Source organism: Cheilinus undulatus, linkage group 6 (genome assembly GCF_018320785.1).
Source record: "Cheilinus undulatus linkage group 6, ASM1832078v1, whole genome shotgun sequence".
NCBI classification, from domain to species: Eukaryota; Metazoa; Chordata; class Actinopteri; order Labriformes; family Labridae; genus Cheilinus; species Cheilinus undulatus.
In genome coordinates this window covers 50,691,929-50,712,120 of record NC_054870.1, presented here as the reverse complement: position 1 = coordinate 50,712,120, position 20,192 = coordinate 50,691,929, and the positions used below count along the sequence as shown (strand labels likewise).

The 20,192-nt window shown below is 39.0% G+C and overlaps 1 protein-coding gene across 1 annotated transcript in view; it reads right to left on the bottom strand.

The window, feature by feature from the left end:
- Nucleotides 1–3,043: 3,043 nt before the first annotated feature.
- The window catches only part of LOC121510798 (eukaryotic translation initiation factor 2-alpha kinase-like), a 29,382-nt gene continuing 12,233 nt past the window's right edge, over nucleotides 3,044–20,192 (bottom strand). The window contains exons 6-12 of the mRNA XM_041789018.1: nucleotides 15,656–15,775; nucleotides 15,450–15,563; nucleotides 15,078–15,270; nucleotides 8,723–8,851; nucleotides 8,300–8,392; nucleotides 8,045–8,107; nucleotides 3,044–3,833 (exon numbers count right to left, since the gene is read on the bottom strand). Coding sequence (XP_041644952.1) covers nucleotides 3,681–3,833; nucleotides 8,045–8,107; nucleotides 8,300–8,392; nucleotides 8,723–8,851; nucleotides 15,078–15,270; nucleotides 15,450–15,563; nucleotides 15,656–15,775 — 865 coding nt within the window. The 3' untranslated portion in view covers nucleotides 3,044–3,680. The remainder of the gene's footprint in view (nucleotides 3,834–8,044; nucleotides 8,108–8,299; nucleotides 8,393–8,722; nucleotides 8,852–15,077; nucleotides 15,271–15,449; nucleotides 15,564–15,655; nucleotides 15,776–20,192) is intronic.

The window sequence follows — 20,192 nt, the reverse complement described above, 5'->3', positions numbered from 1 at the left end:
ACAGGAATGGAACAGCCCTTTGTTTTTTTTTTGTTTACAGTTGGCATCTTGCAGAGCTTAAAACAAAGATTAAACACAAGCGTGCCTCACCTATACACCTGTTTTCTCAGTAGATGAAGGCTGTTTTATATAAATATACTTACAGGAAAAATACTTCTTTTTTGCAACATCCACCCCTTTATGCATCTTCCATGTTTTTTGTTTAGAATTTCACTCTTTTTCACTTCACTTTTGTAGCGTTTACCAGCGGGCATCCCCCGAGAATCCCTGTCATATGTGACAATGCAATGAACTATGGGTAATTCCCTCACGCTAAGTCTGCAGAGATGCCCACTCCCGGAAAGGGTGCATGAAGGGCTCAAACAGTCAGCGAGAGATCCCTAACACACTTTATGATTTGACAGTGGGACAGCCCTGAGCCCTCATGGACTTAATGGGTCTGTATTTGTCTGCAGTAATGGTATATGACCACTAGAGGGCAGTATTAGACTGCAGTAATGGTATGTAACTAGTAGAGTTCTGTATTTGTCTGCAGTAATGGTATATGACCACTAGAGGGCAGTATTAGACTGCAGTAATGGTATGTGACTAGTAGAGTTTTGTATTTGTCTGCAGTAATGTATGTGACCACCAGATTAGTTGCCCTCAATGCAATGTGCAATAGTGGGCGGTGACCAACGAGCGTTTGACATCACCCATAGTTGAGCGTTGAGCACTGCCCACTTTCAGGCTGTCGTCCAATCAGATGTTTGGTCTACGTCATTACATCATCATCCATTCATTTACTCAATTCAAAACTTTACACACCAAAGCCATGGTGTCATTATAATCACTCTTCCAAATAATACTTCAGCCAATGAGTGAACCAACTGCATGGAACGCTGCAATGCTTCATCTCACCATCATTAACTTTAACGCTCCCTTTTCAGTGTTATAGGCCAGTCACTGCACACATGCACTGGTTTGCAGGGATGATAAGCCATTATGCAGTTATTTGGGGAAAATGCACCCCTTTCTATACAAATTGACCTTACTGCATAATGCATCTAATGATGACAACGGTAACAGCACAGCATATACAGAGTAAAGATCAGTCTACTGTCTGTAAGAGCTGATTGAAGTGTGCTGCAGTTTTTATGATGTGAAAACTTTCTAGAGATCAGAAAAAAAATCCATAAAGTAAATGTCGATAAATGATTGGTCGGTAAGGTTGATAAATATTACTTTGACATTGCTATTTCTAAGCCATAACCAGGAGTTAAATCAGTCTGAGACTTCCAGCTGTCTTTTTATCCATGTGTGCTTTATTTAAACAATCAAAAATCTAAAATGAGTATAATAGGGAGCTTACTTTTTGTGCGAAAACTAGTGTTGTCAAGCAAAAAAGATGCAGCTGCCCTCAAAATAATAATATAATAAACTTTATTTATATAGCCCCTTTAAAAACAGAGGTTTACAAAGTGTTTGACAATAAGCAGAATCACAGTTACAAAGCATCAAACACAAACAGCAAAATGTCACAAGATAAAACCCCAACAACAGAAGAACCCATGAAAAACTCAGCCAGCAATGTAACTCAAACATCATAAAAAACTAGCAGAACATTCTAGACACAAAAATGATGTCAAATTAGAAGACATTACAAAACCCAGATATGTAAGATTCTGTAATAAAAATGAAGACCAAGGATAAAAACTCAGAATAACCTAGACCAGTCCAGGAAACACAGGAACCAAATTCATCATAGAAAAATGCATCAATTTAAGTGCAGCAAAATCTAAGCAGTCATAACTGCCCATGGCTTTTTCTTTGCATTTCATGCCATTCTTAGAAAATAGCATTTTAAATTAAAATACGGGCACTTTTAGGAAGAGTCAGGGATCTGTGACATTTTAACTTTTTATCCAGAAAGCGAAGCTCCAAATAATACAGCTAGAAGTAGAACTACTGTCTGGTGGTAATGTGCCTCCATGAGGTACACTTCATTTCCAAAAGTATTCACTCACCCATCCAAATAATTGAAATCAGGTGTTCCAATCACTTCCATGGCCACAGGTGTATCAAATCAACCACCTAGGCATGCAGACTGTTTCTACAAACATTTGTGACAGAATGGCTCACTCTCAGGAGCTCAGTGAATTCCAGCGTGGTACTGTGATAGGATGCTACCTGTGCAACAAGTCCAGTGGTGAAATTTCCTGGCTCCTAAATATTCCACAGTCAACTGTCAGTGGTATTATAACAAAGTGGAAGCGATTGGGAACGACAACAGCTCAGATACAAAGTGGTAGGCCACGTAAAATGACGGAGCGGGGTCAGCGGATGCTGAGATCATAGTGTGCAGAGGTCGCCAGCTTTCTGCAGAGTCTATCGCTACAGACCTCCAGACTTCATGTGGCTTTCAGATTAGCTCAAGAACAGTGGTAGAGAGCTTCATGGAATGGGTTTCCATGGCCGAGCAGCTGCACCCAAGCTATACATCACCAGGTGCAATGCAAAGCGTCGGATGCAGTGGTGTAAAGCACACCGCCACTGGACTCTAGAGCAGTGGAGATGCGTTCTCTGGAGTGACCAATCACGCTTCTCCATCTGGCAATCTGATGGAAGAGTCTGGGTTTTGTGGTTGCCAAGAGAACGGTGCTTGTCTGACTGCATTGTGCCAAGTGTAAAGTTTGGTGGAGGGGGGCTTATGGTGTGGGCTTGTTTTTCAGGAGCTGGGCTTGGCCCCTTAGTTCCAGTGAAAGGAACTCTGAATGCTTCAGCATACCAAGAGATTTTGGACAATTCCATGCTCCCAACTTTGTGGGAACAGTTTGGGGATGGCCCATTCCTGTTCCAACATGACTGTGCACCAGTGCACAACGCAAGGTCCATAAAGACATGGATGAGAGAGTTTGGTGTGGATGAACTTGACTGGCCTGCACAGAGTCCTGACCTCAGCCTGATAGAACACCTTTGGGATGAATTAGAGTGGAGACTGAGAGCCAGGCCTTCTCGTCCAACATCAGTGTGTGACCTCACAAATGCGCTTCTGGAAGAATTGTCAAAAATTCCCATAAACACACTCCTAAACCTTGCAGAAAGCCTTCCCAGAAGAGTTGAAGCTGTTACAGCTGCAAAGGGTGGACCCACGTCATATTAAACCCTTTGGATTAAGAATGGGATGCCACTTAAGTTTGTATGCGAGTCAAGGTATGTGAGCAAATACTTTTGGCAATATAGTGTAAATAAAGGTTCAGTGGTTGGGTAAGAGGCTTCTACAAAGCCACAATGTGGACCAAGGTCACTGCCACCTCACAATATCTACAAGAAAGATCACAGTGATATTTGACCTCCAAAGTCTCATCCATTAACCCACAAATTCAAGAGTACGTTTGTGCAAAATTTGTCAAAAATTGATTGAAGATCCCTTAAAGCATTCTAAAGATGTTGCTCTCACAAGCAAGGGATGAATATAAATTAAAAATAGGTGACTATATACTAGAATAGCTCTTACAATCTTGTGTAAAGCATCTAGCTCATGTTTTAGTCATGATTTCATATCAACAAGTGTTTCAAGTGCTTAAATCTGGGACTGATCTCTTTTAAGTCATCATTGTAGAGCCCTACAGGAGTGTGCCACTTCATCAAACTTTTTCATTCAATCTGACATAAAACAGAAATAGTTCCACACGTCCCTCTCACTTCAGATCCACTCCATCATTATCTGCTTGTGGTTTTTTTCTTTTCTGTTGGTTGAGCTTCTTAGCCCAGTTCTCCAGCACTGCTTTCACTTCACTCGCTTCAGGTCGATCCTTAGGATCATTGCTCAGCATCATTGAGATGATTCGCTTCTTTAAAAAAAAAAAAAAAAAGAGAGAAAATGCTCATTAGATCCTCCAGCATAGATGCTACAAGAAATATCGAAAAACAAATTTCAGATATAAACTTTAAAAACCACAATGAATGTAAAATGTGACAGATCGCTCTGTCCAACTTTAATTCTCTTCATAACCTAATGAACACAAAATAACTGACTATTGAAATAATATCTGATTCTCTTGATTTTACATCTTTAAACATGTTTTATGTTTGATAGTGAATCAGAAAACAAATTAAATATAAAACTGTAGTGATTCACTTTTTTAAAATTGATTTTATTTAGTTTGTGCTCAAGATTTCAGTGTTAATACTTATTTCAAACATATTTTTGATTCCCATCCCATCAGTTATTGACTCTTTTAAAACTGCTGTTGTTTATATTCTGTTTATAGACTCCATTGTGTCTCCATTCTCCTCCATTATTTATCTCTGCTAGTGTTGTGAAGTTTCATTGATGTCCACTGTGTAGCAGCGTCCAATCAGAGAGTGATATCCAATAAGGGGGTGTGTCTTTCAGCAAAAAGTGTTCTGGGATACCTGCTCTCATGTGTCTCCGCTCATCAGTCTTGAACTCTTAGTCCTTGGTCCTCAATCCTTAGTCCTCAGACAAGCTTAGGACCTTTGGGACGGTCTTTAAGATGGCGGGTCAGACACTACTTTTGCTTCAACTGAGGACCGATGAAATAAATGACTTGGAATGCACCAAGAAAATCATGTGAACCAATGTGAAAGGTGAACATTTTAAAATAAAAGCCCCCATATCAAATTGAAAGCCTACAGTGCCATCCACTATGGTGCACTGTATAATAACAAGCCTATTTGCGATATACAGTGTATTAAAAATAATGTCGGTGCTTAAAGTACTGGTGAATTAATTCACTATATTATTCATAGGAGGAAAATAAATAAATATGAATAAATAAGCTTGAGGTATTTAAACATCTATACAGCAGGAGTCACATTCTTAATTATGATTCTATTATTCGGTGGAGTTTATTTATTATTTTGTGTACAACATAAATAAGTGAATTAATAAATAATACAGGGAAAACAAACAAACAAAAAGGGTAGAGGAATGTACACGTCCCTACGTTTACTACTGTGCTACAAGACAGCATGGATGGTTTAAGTAGCGAATTTAGTTCCAAGATAAAAAGTAAGTATTTGGGGTGCAGATGGCCCAGTGCAGGGTTGTCCAAACTATGGCCCAGGGGCCAAATGTAGGCCCACAATTGAACATGAAGCTTGTGTCAGACAGTATTCTACCTCATAGTTTTGTCACAAGGTCTAACAAACATCTTTAAAAGAAGAATTTATTGATGTGTTTTTTTGTGACTAAATTAATATACATGGTGAACATATTGGCAACCAAAATAATAACAATATCTTGTTTTCTAACTTCCTGATGATTACGGCAGCAAACAGCAACACCAACATCCCAGGGTATGAGCCAGTGGTAGCTAGGGCCAAACGAAGCCCCCTGAAATCTGACTGGCATCCACAAAAACCTGGGAATAATGATCCGTTTTCCTCGTCAGCCATTAAATCGAGCATATAGTGTTAGTTCAGGTGCTGCCATAATTGACACACAAGCCCTCATCAGCTGACAGCTAGCTGATTTGCTCTAAGGATTCTACTGGCTAACTGATCTCATGCTGCCTTATTTAAACTGCTCTTTTCTGGCCACACTCTGCCACCCACCCCACAAGCTGCTCTTGCAACCCTCCTCCACCCCAGCTCCTCCTTCATTCTGCCTCTGACTTAATCAGTGTCATTCAGCTGTCATTGATGCCTGTTCTGCTCTGGGGATTTCGCTGCTTCTCTCCCTGCCTGAGACTTTTCTTATCGGCATAGGAACACCAGGACTGTGTGCTGTTGTGTACTTTCCATGTGTGCTCATCGAAGGGCAGGGGGAACCTAGAACAGCCACACCCCCAAACATAGATAACAGCAAAAAATACTAATTAATAACTGCGGATAAAGAAATATTTATAGCTGCAAATCATGTTTGTTTCTTGACGAAGTGGTCCTGACTGAACTAGCCATGCTCAATCACAGAGCACATCTTAACCTACATCACATTGGTTTTACAAACTGTCGTAAACCTCACCTTGTGGATAAATTGTCCCCTACATCTTTATTTTTTTCTGTATAGGGCTGAACAATTTGGAAAAATAATCAAATTGCGATTTTTTTCCAAATATTGTGATTGCGATTTGATATGCAATTATTTCTTAAGTTCCTCATCTTATGTATTTTCCAACAAACAAAGGCAATAACTCATTCTATATTATAACACAATATAAGATACCACTAGGGCTGAACAATTTTGAAAAAATATCACATTGTGATGATTTTGACTCGTATTACAATTGAATTGTTGTATTGAAGGGAATGACAATTTTTATGTCATCCTCATATTTAATCAGAAAAAATGTACAAAAATTTAAAAAGTAGGAATTTTTGTTGACTATTCTAAAAAATGGGTCTTGAAAGATTGCATGATATGTAATGCATGATGTCTCTGTTTTAAACTGGTATTTTGACTCAAATTTCAGGTTAAAGAAATATTGCAACTTATACTATATACTTAGACTAGATAGTGGTTTAATCAAATTTTTTGATTAATTGCCCCGCCCCATTTTTTTTAATGACCCTCATCCGAAAAGTTTTGGACAGCCCAGGTTCAGACTGTGCCTCTTTCACTGCATGTCATTCCCCACTCTCTCATCCCTGGTTTCAGATCTATCCACTGTCCTATCTCTCCAATAAATGTAAAAAAGCCCCAAAATAAATCTCTGAAAAAAAGGTAGAAGGCTATTTAGGTGGTGTTCAGGCAAATGGCTGTTGACAAAAGGGTAGGCCAGGCTGATGAAGCCACCAGTAGATGCAGTATGAGTGTGTTTATATTGCTTGTGTCTTATAATCCAACCTATAGAGCAGTGGCTCTCACCTGGTCGAGCCTCAGGACCCACCAGTCTCTCTTATGACCAAAGTTTAGCAAAAAATGGTCAACAGCACATGCTTAGTTAATTGAGTATGTTGCAGTTGTGAGCATAATTGGACAAAATTCATGCCATAAAAAACAAAAGGGATAAAACTAACTAATTTCAGCAGATATTAGTCCGTTTTTCTCCTATTTTCATCTGTTCCCCATAGTGCAGCTGTTTTGCCACTCAGCCTGGCTGAGCAGTTGTGTTGTGCGCTGAAAGTGAAGTCAATGCAATCCCTCTATTAGATCGACTGTTCTTTCTTGCTTTTCTCTCTGATTGTTCATTTACTTATTTAATAAATAAACCTCTCTACCGAATAATACAATCATGAATTTATAACTTGATTCGTGCTGTACACATACCACAAGCAGCCCAGTCTTATTTATTTAAATTAATTCATTTTCCTCCTGATATTAATATAGTCCATTAATTCACCAGTACTTTGCCATTATTTTCGAACTCATTGTATAGAGAAAATAAGCTTGTTATATTATAAAACACAGTGGATGGCTAAGGGCTTTTATTTTGAAATGTTCACCTTTTCCATTGGGTCACATGAGTTTCTTTTCCTTTATGTATGTCATGAAAACAAGAGAACAAATAGCACAATTGGGGGGAAAAACTAAAATTGCATCTCTTTTTTAAATTTATTTTCCATTTTTGTGACTGAAAAAAAAACTGGAAGAAGGGCTATTGTTATTCAATTTTCTGTAAAAACAGAAAAATGGAATAACAAGAGTTTGTCTGGATTTCTGAGGCTGGTTTAAACAGGAAATGGAACTGCCAGAATATACACTGAGCCTGAAGGTGCTGCTTCTGACTTATAAAATAGTGACTTGTATACACTGGGGAACAGTCTACCTGTAGGCATTAGGCGGGCATTTTCTATTGATGTACTCAAAGCAAAACAGGATTGAGGAGACACGATTGTTTACTGTTGCATACGACTCCTATATTGTGTGTCTATTTCTCTGATGTCCCTTTTTATAGTATGTTTATACATTTTCAGATTTTTAAATATTCTTATCATGTGTCCTTGATGATTACTGATGACATATAAAGCACTTAAAGAGGAAGATTTCCCTACTACCCCACTATTAGCAACTCTTTTTCAAGGGTTAAGGAGGCACTCAAAAGCAAGTGGTGCAGGTTAAAGTTAAAACAGGACTGAGTGAAAGAGTATTATTTACCTCATCTGGGAACGTTTTAGAGAAACCTGGGTGGAAGATCTGCTGTCTGGCACCTTTAAAGTCCTTGTGTTCATAAAGACAAAAAAGTAATTACAAAACAGGCAAATAAAACCTAAAAAGATACATCACCCTCCTATTTTTTTTTATTTTTTACTGAATTTTTTTCTTTATTATTACAACCTGTACCTTTACTTATGAGTGCACATTGTCCTTATCTAATAAACACTCCGTGTTATTCTTGTATGAAAGACTCACTCTGCAACTGTCGGGCGAGAGATCCCAAAGAAGTTCAAAGTGAACCAACCCCAGAGCAAATATGTCCACCTTTCGGTCATAGGACTTTGATTGCTGCCGTTAAAAAAAAAAAAAAAACACACACACAAACAAAAAACGTATAAAACAGTAATATTATTTATAAACCTTAGATAATCATGGTTTTCTTATGATGATCATCATGAAAAAATAACTGGTAAATGAAGCTTGGTTTAAACCTCACTTGTTGGTGCAAAAAAAATCAAGTTAAATTACTTTTGAATATTAACCTGAAGTTGTAATAAGTTAAGAGGTTAAAGAAACATTTATCAGAGTGATAGGCCTAAAGAGAAGAGTGTCTAACTCAAAAGAGCATATTTGGTCAAACAATAGAAAAGAATTAAAGTAATTTTCTGCGTATCTCACTTGCTCAGGAGCCATGTATGATAGGGTCCCCATATTTGGTGACCTGGTTGTAAAAGATTGATCTACAGTGACCAGTCCAAAGTCCCCGATCTTCATCTCTCCATCCAGGCCAAACAGGATGTTCTCAGGCTGTCAGTGATAAACAAAAACAAATAAATAAAATAATAACAGTGAAAGAATCAACATCTAGGTCTTCACATAACAAAAAGCTAGTAGTGGTGAAATGGAGAAGGAATCTGAGCGTGAACCCTCAGAGTTACAGTTTGCATTTAATATTTTTTGCTGTTTGAATGTTTTAGGCTATTTTTTAAACATGTTCATGAAAACAGACATGATTTTTTATTAATTTATCTAACCTTTATCTAACCAGATGAGCACCCAATCTAGAGACAGATTACAAACAATAAGGAGTTAAAAGAAACAATACACAATTTAATGTGCTTGAATGTGCCGCATATAACACCTGATGGTGGTGCCAGAGGTGGAAAAAGTACATGACTGTTGTACTTAAGTAAAGGTACAGTACAGTTCTTTAAATCTACTCAAGTAAAAGTAAAAAGTATTTGATTCAAAGTTTAATTTAACTTCTTAGTACTGAGTCGCTACTGAAGAGTTTTACGGTAAAATTTGATCTTTTATTATCGGCAAGAACAACAAGAGAACAGATCTCTAACCAGGTTGTTCAGGTGAAGTCACACCTCTACAATAAAGACAAATACACAAAAAAATCCCAGTGTTCATTAAACTCATATAGAATTAAATATAACATTTTAAAAGTGTCTATAAAGGTCCCCACTACATACAGTCCCCTCCAAAAGTGTTTTTTATTTTCGCTGTAGACTAAAAACATTTGGGTTTGACATCAATAGATGAGTATGAGACGAGAGATCAACATTTCAGCTTCTATTTCCAGGTATTTACATCTGGATCTGAAACAAAACTTAGAGGGTAGCGCTCTTTGTTTGAACCCCCCCATTTTTCATGTGAACAAAAGTACTGGAACATGTGACTGAGAGGTGTGTTTTGTTGCCCAGGTGTGTCCTATTACATTGATTATTCAAATGACAAATAGTTCTGAATGTCTACACTAAGCTTCAGATTTGGGCCTTTGGAGACTGCATTTTGGCTTTCTGATCATGGCAGTAGGCTTGTCCCGTTTAGTCTGCTGTTTACTCCGACCTGGACCTCTGTTCTTGTTAAATCAAGAGCACAGAGCCACACCGACAGCTTGTCTTGTGCAGAGGAGAGGTTTGGCAAAGAATACAGAGAGCGTCAGCTGAGTCTATGTCTGTTTAACCAATCAGATGCGGTAGAAGAAAAGCAGGAGGGGAGGGGGGATGACGCTGCTCAGGGTTCATCTCCTCACACACAGAAGGAGACAGACAGAGAGAGGACAACATGTTTTTTTACATTTCAGTAGCCACTTACTATACCTTTGGCTTAAAATAATAAACTACTAGTAATCATGACAAATTCACTCTGCCAGAACACACATTTTAGTCAGGCATTTCAACAGGCATCCCTGATAGTTGTGGTCAGCCATATACTAGGTTTTAACCTAGTCTTGTTATATTTCACAAAGACAACCCAAATAAATAGAAAATGCAGTTTCTAAATAATGTTTTTATTTATTAAGGGAAATAAAAATCCAAACCTATCTGGCCATGTGTGAAAAAGTAATTGCCCCCCTGAGTCTAATAACAGGTTTTGACCCACTCTTCTTCACAGAATTGTTTTAACTCAGTCATATTGGAGGGTTTTCGAGCATGTACAGCCCGTTTAAGGTCACACCACAGCATATCAGCTGGATTTAAGTCCGGACTTTGACTTGGCCACTCCAAAACCTTAATATTGTTTTTCTGGATCCATTCAGAGGTGGATTTGCTGGTATGTTCCTGGTTATTGTCCTGCTTCATAACCCAAGAGCGCTTGAGCTTGAGGGCATATCATGATGGCCGGACGTTGGCCTTCAGGATTTTCTGGTAGACAGCAGAATTCATGGTTCCATCAATCACAGCAAGTGGTCCAGGTCCCCAAGCAACAAAGCAGCCCCCGACCATCACACTGCCACCACCATGTTTGACTGTTGGCATGATGCTCTTTTTATCAAATGCTGTGTTATTTTTACTCCAGATGTAACGGGCTGCACACCTTCAAGAAATTTAAACTTTTGTCTCATCAGTCTACAGCCTGGGTGTGGACAGTGAAACTGAACTCAGCTTTCCAAGAACTGTGGTTAATCACAGTTAACCCATGATTTAACAAGGGGGGGTAATTATAGGGCCAGACAGGTTTGGATTTATTTCCCCTTAATAAATAAAATCATCATTTAGAAACTGCATTTTGTATTTACTTGGGTTGTCTTTGTGAGATATTTAAATTGGTTTGATGATCCGAAACATTTAAGTGTGATAAATATGCAAAAACATCAGGAATCAGAAAGGGGGCAAATACTTTTCCATGGCACTTTATGTTAAAATCTGTTTCTTTACGGCCCCGATGAAGGCAACAAGCTAAAATGCGCCTGTTTAACTCATTGAGTGCCATTGACATACAGTTGAAACCAGAAGTTTACATACAGTATATAAAAAGGCACATAAACTTTTTTTTCTCACCATCTAACATCAAATCAGATTAAACTTTTCCTGTTTTTGGTCAATTAGGATTACCAAAATTATTTCTATTTGCTAAATGCCAGAATAATGAGAGAGATAATTTTTTAGAAATTTTTTTATTATTTTCTCGAGAGTCAGAAGTATACATACATTTCATTAGTATTTGGTGGCATTGTCTTTAAACTGTATGACTTGGGTCAAACGTTTTGGATATGCTTCCACAAGCTTCTCACAATAGTTTGCAGGAATTTTGGCCCATTCCTCCTGGCAGAACTGGTGTAACTGAGCCAAGTTTGTAGGCCGCCTTGCTCACACATGCCTTTTCAGCTCTGCCCATAAATTTTCAATGGGATTGAGATCAGGGCTTTGTGATGGCCACTCCAAAACATTGACTTTGTTATCCTTAAGCCACTTTGTAACCAGTTTGGCAGTATGCTTAGGGTCATAGTCCATTTGGAAAACCCATTTGCGCCCAAGCTTTAACTTCCTGGCTGATGTCTTGAGATGCTGCTTCAGTATTTCCACATAATGTTCTTTCCTCATGATGCCATCTATTTTGTGAAGTGCACCAGTCCCTCCTGCAGCAAAACAACCCCACAACATGATGCTGCCACCCCCATGTTTCACAGTTGGGATGGTGTTCTCAGGCTTGCAAGCTTCCCCCTTTTTTCTCCAAATGTAACGATGGTCATTATGGCCAAAAAGTTCAATTTTAGTTTTGTCAGACCACAGAATATGTCTCCAGAAATTAAGGTCTTTGTCCCTGTGTGCATTTGCAAACTGTAATCTGGCTTTTTTATGTTTCTTTTGGAGTAATAGCTTCTTCTTGGGAGAGTGGCCTTTCAGCCCATGTCGGTACAGGACTCGTTTGACTGTTGATAATAGCACACTCTTACCAGCTTCAGCCAGCATCTTCACAAGGTCTTTTGCTTTTGTTCTTGGGTTGAGATGCACTTTTTGGACCAAAGCGCGTTCATCTCTGGGACACAGAACCCGTCTCCTTCCTGAGCGGTATGATGGCTGGACATTGCCATGGTGTTTATACTTGTGTATAATTGTTTGAACAGATGAACGTGGCACCTTCAGGCATCTGGAAATTGCACCCAAGGATGAACCAGACTTGTGCAAGTCCATAATTCTCTTCCTGATATCTTGGCTGTTTTCTTTTGACTTTCCCATGATGTTACACAAAGAAGCAGTGTGTTTCCGGTGTGCCTTAAAATACATCCACAGGTGTGCCTCTAATTAACTCAAATGTTGTCAATAAACCTATCAGAGGCTTCCAAAGACATGACATCATCATCTGGGCTTTCACAAATTGTTTAAAGGCAATCTTAGTGTATGTAAACTTCTGACTTTGAAGAAAAGTAATAAAAATTGTTTAAAAAAATCCTCTTCTCATTATTCTGGCATTTAGCAAATAGAAATAATTTTGGTAATCCTAATTGACCAAAAACAGGAAAAGTTTAATCTGATTTAATGTTAGATGGTGAAAAAAAAGTTTATGTGCCTTTTTATATAGTGTATGTAAACTTCTGGTTTCAACTGTATATATACGTCAAAGTGTTTTTTTGGCGGCTGGCACAAGGGGGCGCTCTCACGCTCCCTGTGAGTAATTTTTGGGCTTCTGGGATATGTAGTCGGAACACTACAGTCAGTAGTGACGGTAGATCCGTGGAGGCCGTCCAGTTCCAGAGTGTGAATGGCATGACTGACTGGAAGTATTGTTATTTATTTTACAGTAAAATAACATTTGTAATACAATTTTCAGATGTCTTTTATGTCATTGAAGGCAAAATTATAACATTCAATGAGTTAATAAAGCTGTTCTCCAAACTTCTACCATTTATGAATCTTCCCATTTCCACATCGCACAAATGTTTAATTTAAGGGTAAACAGACTGAAAACTCTTCCGGTTGGTGCTTTTCAAAGTAACAGCCCACTTAAGCATTTCTTTGGAGAAACTCTGTTCGTTTTTACATAATGCTTTTGTTTTGAAAAGCTCCCAGGATGATTCCACTATACACTGAACCAGGTCATTTGAAGGGAGGTTTATTAAGCTTAAATTTAGGAAAATGACAGGGCTTTGAAAACAGGGACATACAGCTAGCATGCAGAAAACTCGTGCCTGGTATGAAAGCTGTTATCATCGTAGCAGCACATGCAGCAGATTCAAGTAGCAAAACACACTGCCAGTCTAAGGCCTTGCTTTTATGACAACGTTTTGCTTCGTTTTCCGTTTTCGTTCCCAAAAAGTTTCACGTTTACACAGCAACGTTTTGAAAACAATCTCCATCTACACGAGAACGCAGGAAACAGTAGTTAGGGGATCTACTGCACAATAAAACTGTCTCTACAACAAGGACAGTGTTTTCATGTGTTTTTGATAATATGTAACATTTTTATCATACGCGTGTGCATGAGACTAATTTATCACTAAATCCTCCTCCTCATCACCATCGTAGCGCGGCAGCAAAATTTTACGGCACATATAAACTCAAAAATGCATTGCAAGACCAGTGCAGCACTTCCTGCTTTTAGCGCAGCAAAAGAATGATAGCCTTTTCAGAACAATATTTCTACTTCCCCTTTTTCAATTTTATCTGCTTCTTGGAAGTGATTAACTATCTTTTTTTACCTCAACATGGAGCTTTAATCCTGTCTCCTCCATCAGCTGCGTGCTGATATATACAGCCGGTGGAGGAGGAGACTGAGGAGTCTACGGGCTGAAGTTAGTTATTAAAACATTTAACAACATTAAAACATCTCTGAGAAGCAGATATATAGGAAAATAGAAATATCATACTGAAAAAAGGCTCCAGCTCCGCTTATGTGCAGCGCTGCACTTTATGAGAAAATTCATGAGAAATTAAAGGCTGTAGGAGCTGAATTTGTCCGTGGGGAATTAATTATTCTCAGCAGATATTTACGTTATAACAAGATTTATCTAGCAAAGCATTTTTTGTGTTAATATGAGCCGTGAAATCTCTCTGCCTCGCTACGATGATAATGACGGCGATTATCATGATGATCGATAAAAAAGGTAAAAGTAATCATTTCCAAAATTAATAGCATGACTTTATCTAAAGAAACTGGCACTGATAGCCCTCTAAACGAGAATAATGTGTCCCCTTTTCTAAATCCAGCTGTCTGTGACATGACAAGCAGTAAACTACATCAGATGGCTCGGCTCGAGCTGCCACGGCTGGGTTCAGAGTGCTGTGACACTCGTGCTTGATAGCTGATTGCAGCCGTAGTGCGCATGTGAGTTTTCAGAAAGTGTCGTCTTCCCTGTTTACACGGAGACGGGGGCGTTTTGAAAAACGTCCACCCTGGAGCCCGTTTCCAAATTGTTCCGTTTTCTGGCACAAAAACGGCGTTCTCGTGTAAACGGACAGCCAAAACACTACAAAACTTTTGCGTTTTCACCTGAAAACGTTGTCATGTAAACAGGGCATAAAACGGCCATTTTCTGCATAGGAACGTTGGTGAGCGCTCTGGCCAAGTGACATCACAGTACCAGTGCGGACCAAAACATGGTGGCCTCTTGATAAGTTTATTAGCATAAACAATAAGCCACAGAAAAGACAGATTGTCTTAGGCGGCCATTAGAGCAACTGCAGTGTTAGCCACTTCTGCACAGGGGTGATTTCTCAGTCTGAGGTTGCCACATGGGATCAACCAGAGCATATATCAAACACTTGTTGGAGAATTTATATAAATTGAGAGACAGTCTTACCTTCAGGTCCCTGTGGATGAAATTCTTGGAGTGAATGTACTCAACTCCACTGAATATTTGTTGAGCAATCTTTAGACTTTCTTCTCTTCTCTCGATGTGTGCCAGAGACTGAGTGTTTTTCTCAGTAATCCAGTTTCTGAGAGTTTCTGTGTCACACAGCTCCATCTGAATATAAAGGAACTTATTTGGAAACCTACAGTTGAAGACAATTGACAATGGGAAAAGAACATGTCATTCAATTAGAATTATGTTGATATCTCAGCTTTATAAAAATAAATGTTACTATTCTTTTCCATGGCATTGTTGAATGCATGTAATGAATCTGCTTCAGGCAGATTAATATACATCATAATGAATCTTGCATCATCTTACCCGCGGATTCTATCGTGCCATTGGCATCCTGTATTGTCCATCCAAACTCTGTAGTATCTCACAATGTTGATGTGTATGAGATCAGACAAAGTACGCACCTCCCGAAGAGACTTCCTGTTAATTAGTGAGGCAAGAAAAAACAAAACAAATCTGTTTGAAAACAATGTGCCCAAATGCTGCACTGAACCTCAACCTTACATACTTACTCAAAACTGGGGACAATCTTCACAGCAAAACACTTGTCCTCTAGTTTGTGTCTTGCTTTGACAACAACACCAAAGGCTCCTCTGCCAATAGTTTGCATGCAGTCAAAATCTGAATAAAACCTGGGAAAAGACAGAAATGCTGAAACATCTCTCTTTATATCACTTATTGTGAGAAAAATTTCAGGCCATATGAGTATAAAGCAAAATGCAATTAGGGCTGCAATAACAAATATATCAATTAAGTATATTATCAGTACAGGTTTTGTTTTCACAGTCATGACATCATTTATTGTGCTGCAGAGCTGTACACAGTTGAGCGAAGCACGATGCTGGAGCGAAGCTAGCGATTTTGATAACAAAAATATAGTTTAGGAGGATTTCACATCATGTATGTTGACATTTTTTTCTCATTGCAGGGATATATTTCAGATTCATCAGGGAAACTTCCCATCCAATGGGTTTGGGAAGGGCAGGACATAAAAATATTCTCTGAAGGTGACTGGGTGAATGTTCTATCCATCACATTCATTACAGGCCAATCTGAATGACGAGACAAAATGAGGTAGTAGACATGCACAGCTCCAGGAGTAACCTGAGTTTGACAGGCAGATAATGTTGTAGTTTAGTAATATAATCTGAGATAATACTCCACTATGTTTCACTGTGGGGACGGTCTTTGGAAGTGGACTTTTTCTTGGTCTATTCCTGTTCGGGGCTCTATTGGTGGTCTATTTTGGGACTACGATTTCTGACTTGGCTAAGTCCTTCACTAGAGTCTTGGCAGTTGTTCTGGGGTTTTTAGACACATCTCCAGGGATTAAAGCAAAAACAAATCCTTTGACTGAAATTAAGTGCCCAAGGGCATGTACGCAGTATACTGTTCTCTAAAGCATTCGAGTTGTACAAAGACTTTCACCTACAAAATTAAGATTCTCAAGACCAATAGCATTTTAAAGGAAGAGGGCAATTTTGAACAGCTTTTCTGTTAGTTTGCTTTTATGTAATTTTAGTTTTTTCAATCTACTCAATTAAACACTTTTTGCAAGGCTCAACTCGGATATAATGTAGTCATACAAATATACAACCATTTCCATAACTTTTCAGTGCAAGTTATTTATTTTACTTTGAACAGCCATATCACTTTACAGAAAAACAAAACTCCCAGCAGCACCAACAATTAAGAACAATTAAGTGCAGTTGTGCCATTGGCTATCCTGCTTTTCATTTCTTCTGCTTTTTGGCAGTGAAACCAAATGTCTCAAGTGACACCCTGGGGTCTTTCTGAATGAGCTAGACCATTCCATCCATGTTAAATTTTGCCAGTTTCTGATGATCTTGCAAAACAAGCATTCTTGCAACGGGGCCCACTGCGCATTGGCAAACACGACCCGCCCTGCTCTGCCTCTGATTGGCTAAAACTATTTTTCTGGCTAGTCTATTTGTTAAAAGCAGCGTCAGGTTAATATCATGATTAGATTGGATAGCCTTAATGGGACCACAACAAAAAAACACGTTTCTTTCCCCCTCTCATTTTCCAAATGACAGAAATCCACCATGGCGACGGAGAACTTTAATCCATGCATCTCTCACTAGTTTCCCTTCCAGGGAAATATTTCTCTTCCTACCTCTGTCAGGCTTGTTCTGGACTGTGAGGCTCTCTTTGAATTTCTTGATCATTCTCACTCTAGATCTTGACTCTTGGAAACACTGTGATAACTGTGTAGATCCTCTCCCTGCTTTGTGAGCATCAACAATTGTTTTTCTCCAGTCTAAACGGATTTTAGTTTTTACCCTCATGTTTTCTCCAGTGACAGCTCAAACCTTTACTTAAGTTTTTAGACTGTGTAAATGTGAAGATCAACCTCAGTTTAACTTGATTTTACAAGCTTTGAGCTTTACAAAGTTTAAAGCTCGTCATTGAACAACAGCGAATTGTGCTATGGCTCAACAAAAATGTCAGTTGTAAAGAGGGCTTATCATTTAAACCCCTGGAGTTTTTTCCAAAATCCAAAATAAAACAAGGATGTTTGGATAAGCTGTGTTGATTCAGTACGAGCCCACAGCTCGTTCACATAGTGTGGTCTTCCTGTGTCTGTCTCGTTTTTAGTCACGGACTCACCACTCTGATAAAAAGCTACAGGTATATCTCAAAAAATTAGAATATCATGAAAAAGTTGAATTTTTTTTGTCACTCTTTTCTGAAAGTGAAACTCGTATATTGTATAGACTCATTACACATAGAGTGAAATACGTTAAGACTTTATTTCTTGACATTTTGATGATTATGGATTACAGATTGAAAAAAAAAACTAAAATTCAGTGTCTCAGAAAATTATAACATCACATAAGATCAATAGAAAAGCATATTCTAAACAGAAATGTCAGGCTTCTGAAAAGTATCAGTGTTGCCAGATCTCGTGAGACAAATAAGCAACCAGGCCTGTGAAAACAAGCCCAAAACAAGCGACTTTTGCTACGGAGCCCCCCTAGGGTCCGTGGAGAGAAAACTCCATGGGGATGGATTGTAAACTGTGAGGCATATTGGTAAACCATGCACAATTTTGCAAAACTGTACCCACGGTACAGTTTATTTTTCTCCCCCTGAGCTTCAGGACAATGACCACAAGATGTAGTTAAACCACCTTTTCACATTATTTAACAATAGAAAACAGATGGGATGTCAAATATAGACTGGCGTACCAAGTACATTATACACAGTAAATCTCTGATAATTAAAATTTGCACACACAAATACATATCATCCTGAACTCACAAATTCTTTATTATTGCTTGAATGCACTCATCTTCCTTTTGTGTTTTAGTTACAGGACTTTGCACTTTGTCCCGGGCATTGTTGCTCAAAAAAACCCTCCAACAGTCCACCATCAGTGGTGCTTTTCATTTAAACATCACTGACGTTTTCCTTAACATAAAAACAACAGATTGCCCTGCTCTGCCTCTGATTGGCTAGTGCTCGTTGCCTTCAGGGTCAATTAGAGAGAAAGAAACGTTTTATTCCTACCTCTGCTCTAGCTGTGCATAACTCTGTTACAGCAGTGTAAGCATTCACTGTATGAATTATATATTTATGACACAAGACCAAAACTTGAGATTTTTATGCTCGTAGTACGGTCAGATGGTTGCGCACGGATTCTCACTCTGATGAGTGAAATCAGGAAGGACCAGGAATACACCTTTGTCTGCACCTACTAATAACCAAAGTCTGACCCTGTCCCCTTCTTATGGACAATTTTAGACTTTTAAAAAATAAAATGCTGGAGATGTTTGAAACATTTCGCCCATGACGGAGTCCGTCTTTAATTCATTAACTGGCGCTATTAAAGCATTACTGCCCAATCCAAAAATATGATTGTGTTCATTTTCTGCTCTTTAGAGACCTACAAATCAATAATTAGGAGACTGTTCTTTAACTTGTAAGCAGGGGAATTCTCTCCTGTTGACGATGGGTGTGAATTATTGTTTATTTACTAAACGTGGATAGAGACAGAGAGGAAAAGAGAGGTGGGGAGAGAGTGAGAGGGAGAGAAAGTTAAAAGAGCAGCTTGCAGGGATGTCGGTCTACAGTTTGATTTTTGCTTTAAAACGATGTAAAGTCATTCAGATCAGACAGTGAAGAGAGATCGAGGGGGGCTTAAAACGCTGCGTTATCAGCTTTAGACGCGACCTCAAACGGGCAGCTCAACTGTGGAGGAAAAGCAAACCCCCTGCTGCGCTGGGCTGCTGAGTCAAACCAAGTCGAGCCGAGCCGCGCCATGTAATGGAAAAGCCCCAATAGAAGCAGGATGCGGGTGGGAAAAAACTCTGCTGTCTCCTGTGTGTGTGTGTGTGTGTGTGTGTGTGTGTGTGTGTGTATGGGGAAAGGGGAGGGACAGAGGGAACAGTCAAGACAAACTATCCTTCATTTAAATAACACATCGAAAATATCAGCTTGACAACTTATTATGGAGCTGGGAACAAGCCCAAATAAGCAACTACACTTTAGAAACACAAAAAAAACGCAATCCGCAACTACCAATATTTTTAAGCAACTTTCCAGAAAAACAAGCCCAAAGTCGCTTTAAATAAGCGGACTTGGCAACAATGAAAAGTATGTTCATTTCTATGCCTTCAGTACTCGGTTGGGCCTCCTTTTGCATGAATTGTTGCATCAATGCGGTGTGGCATGGAGGCGATCAGCCTGTGGCACTGCTCAGGTGTAATGGAAGCCCAGGTTGCTTTGATAGCAGCCTTCAGGTCGTCTGCATTGTTGGGTCTGGTGTCTCTCATCTTCCTCTTGACCACGGGTTCTCAGCACTGGGGTCGGGACCCCACTGGGGGTCACGAGACACTGAGAGGGGGTCTCCAGACGCCTTATAAAAACTGAGAACATTTTTTAAATTACACTGTTGCCACTTTACACCAATTTTTCCTAATCCTAACCCATTTTGATCACCTTTTCCCACCAGTTTTGCCAATTTTAACACATTTTTGCAATTTAAACCCATTTTTTTTGTCCATTTTAAACCCTTTTTATCAC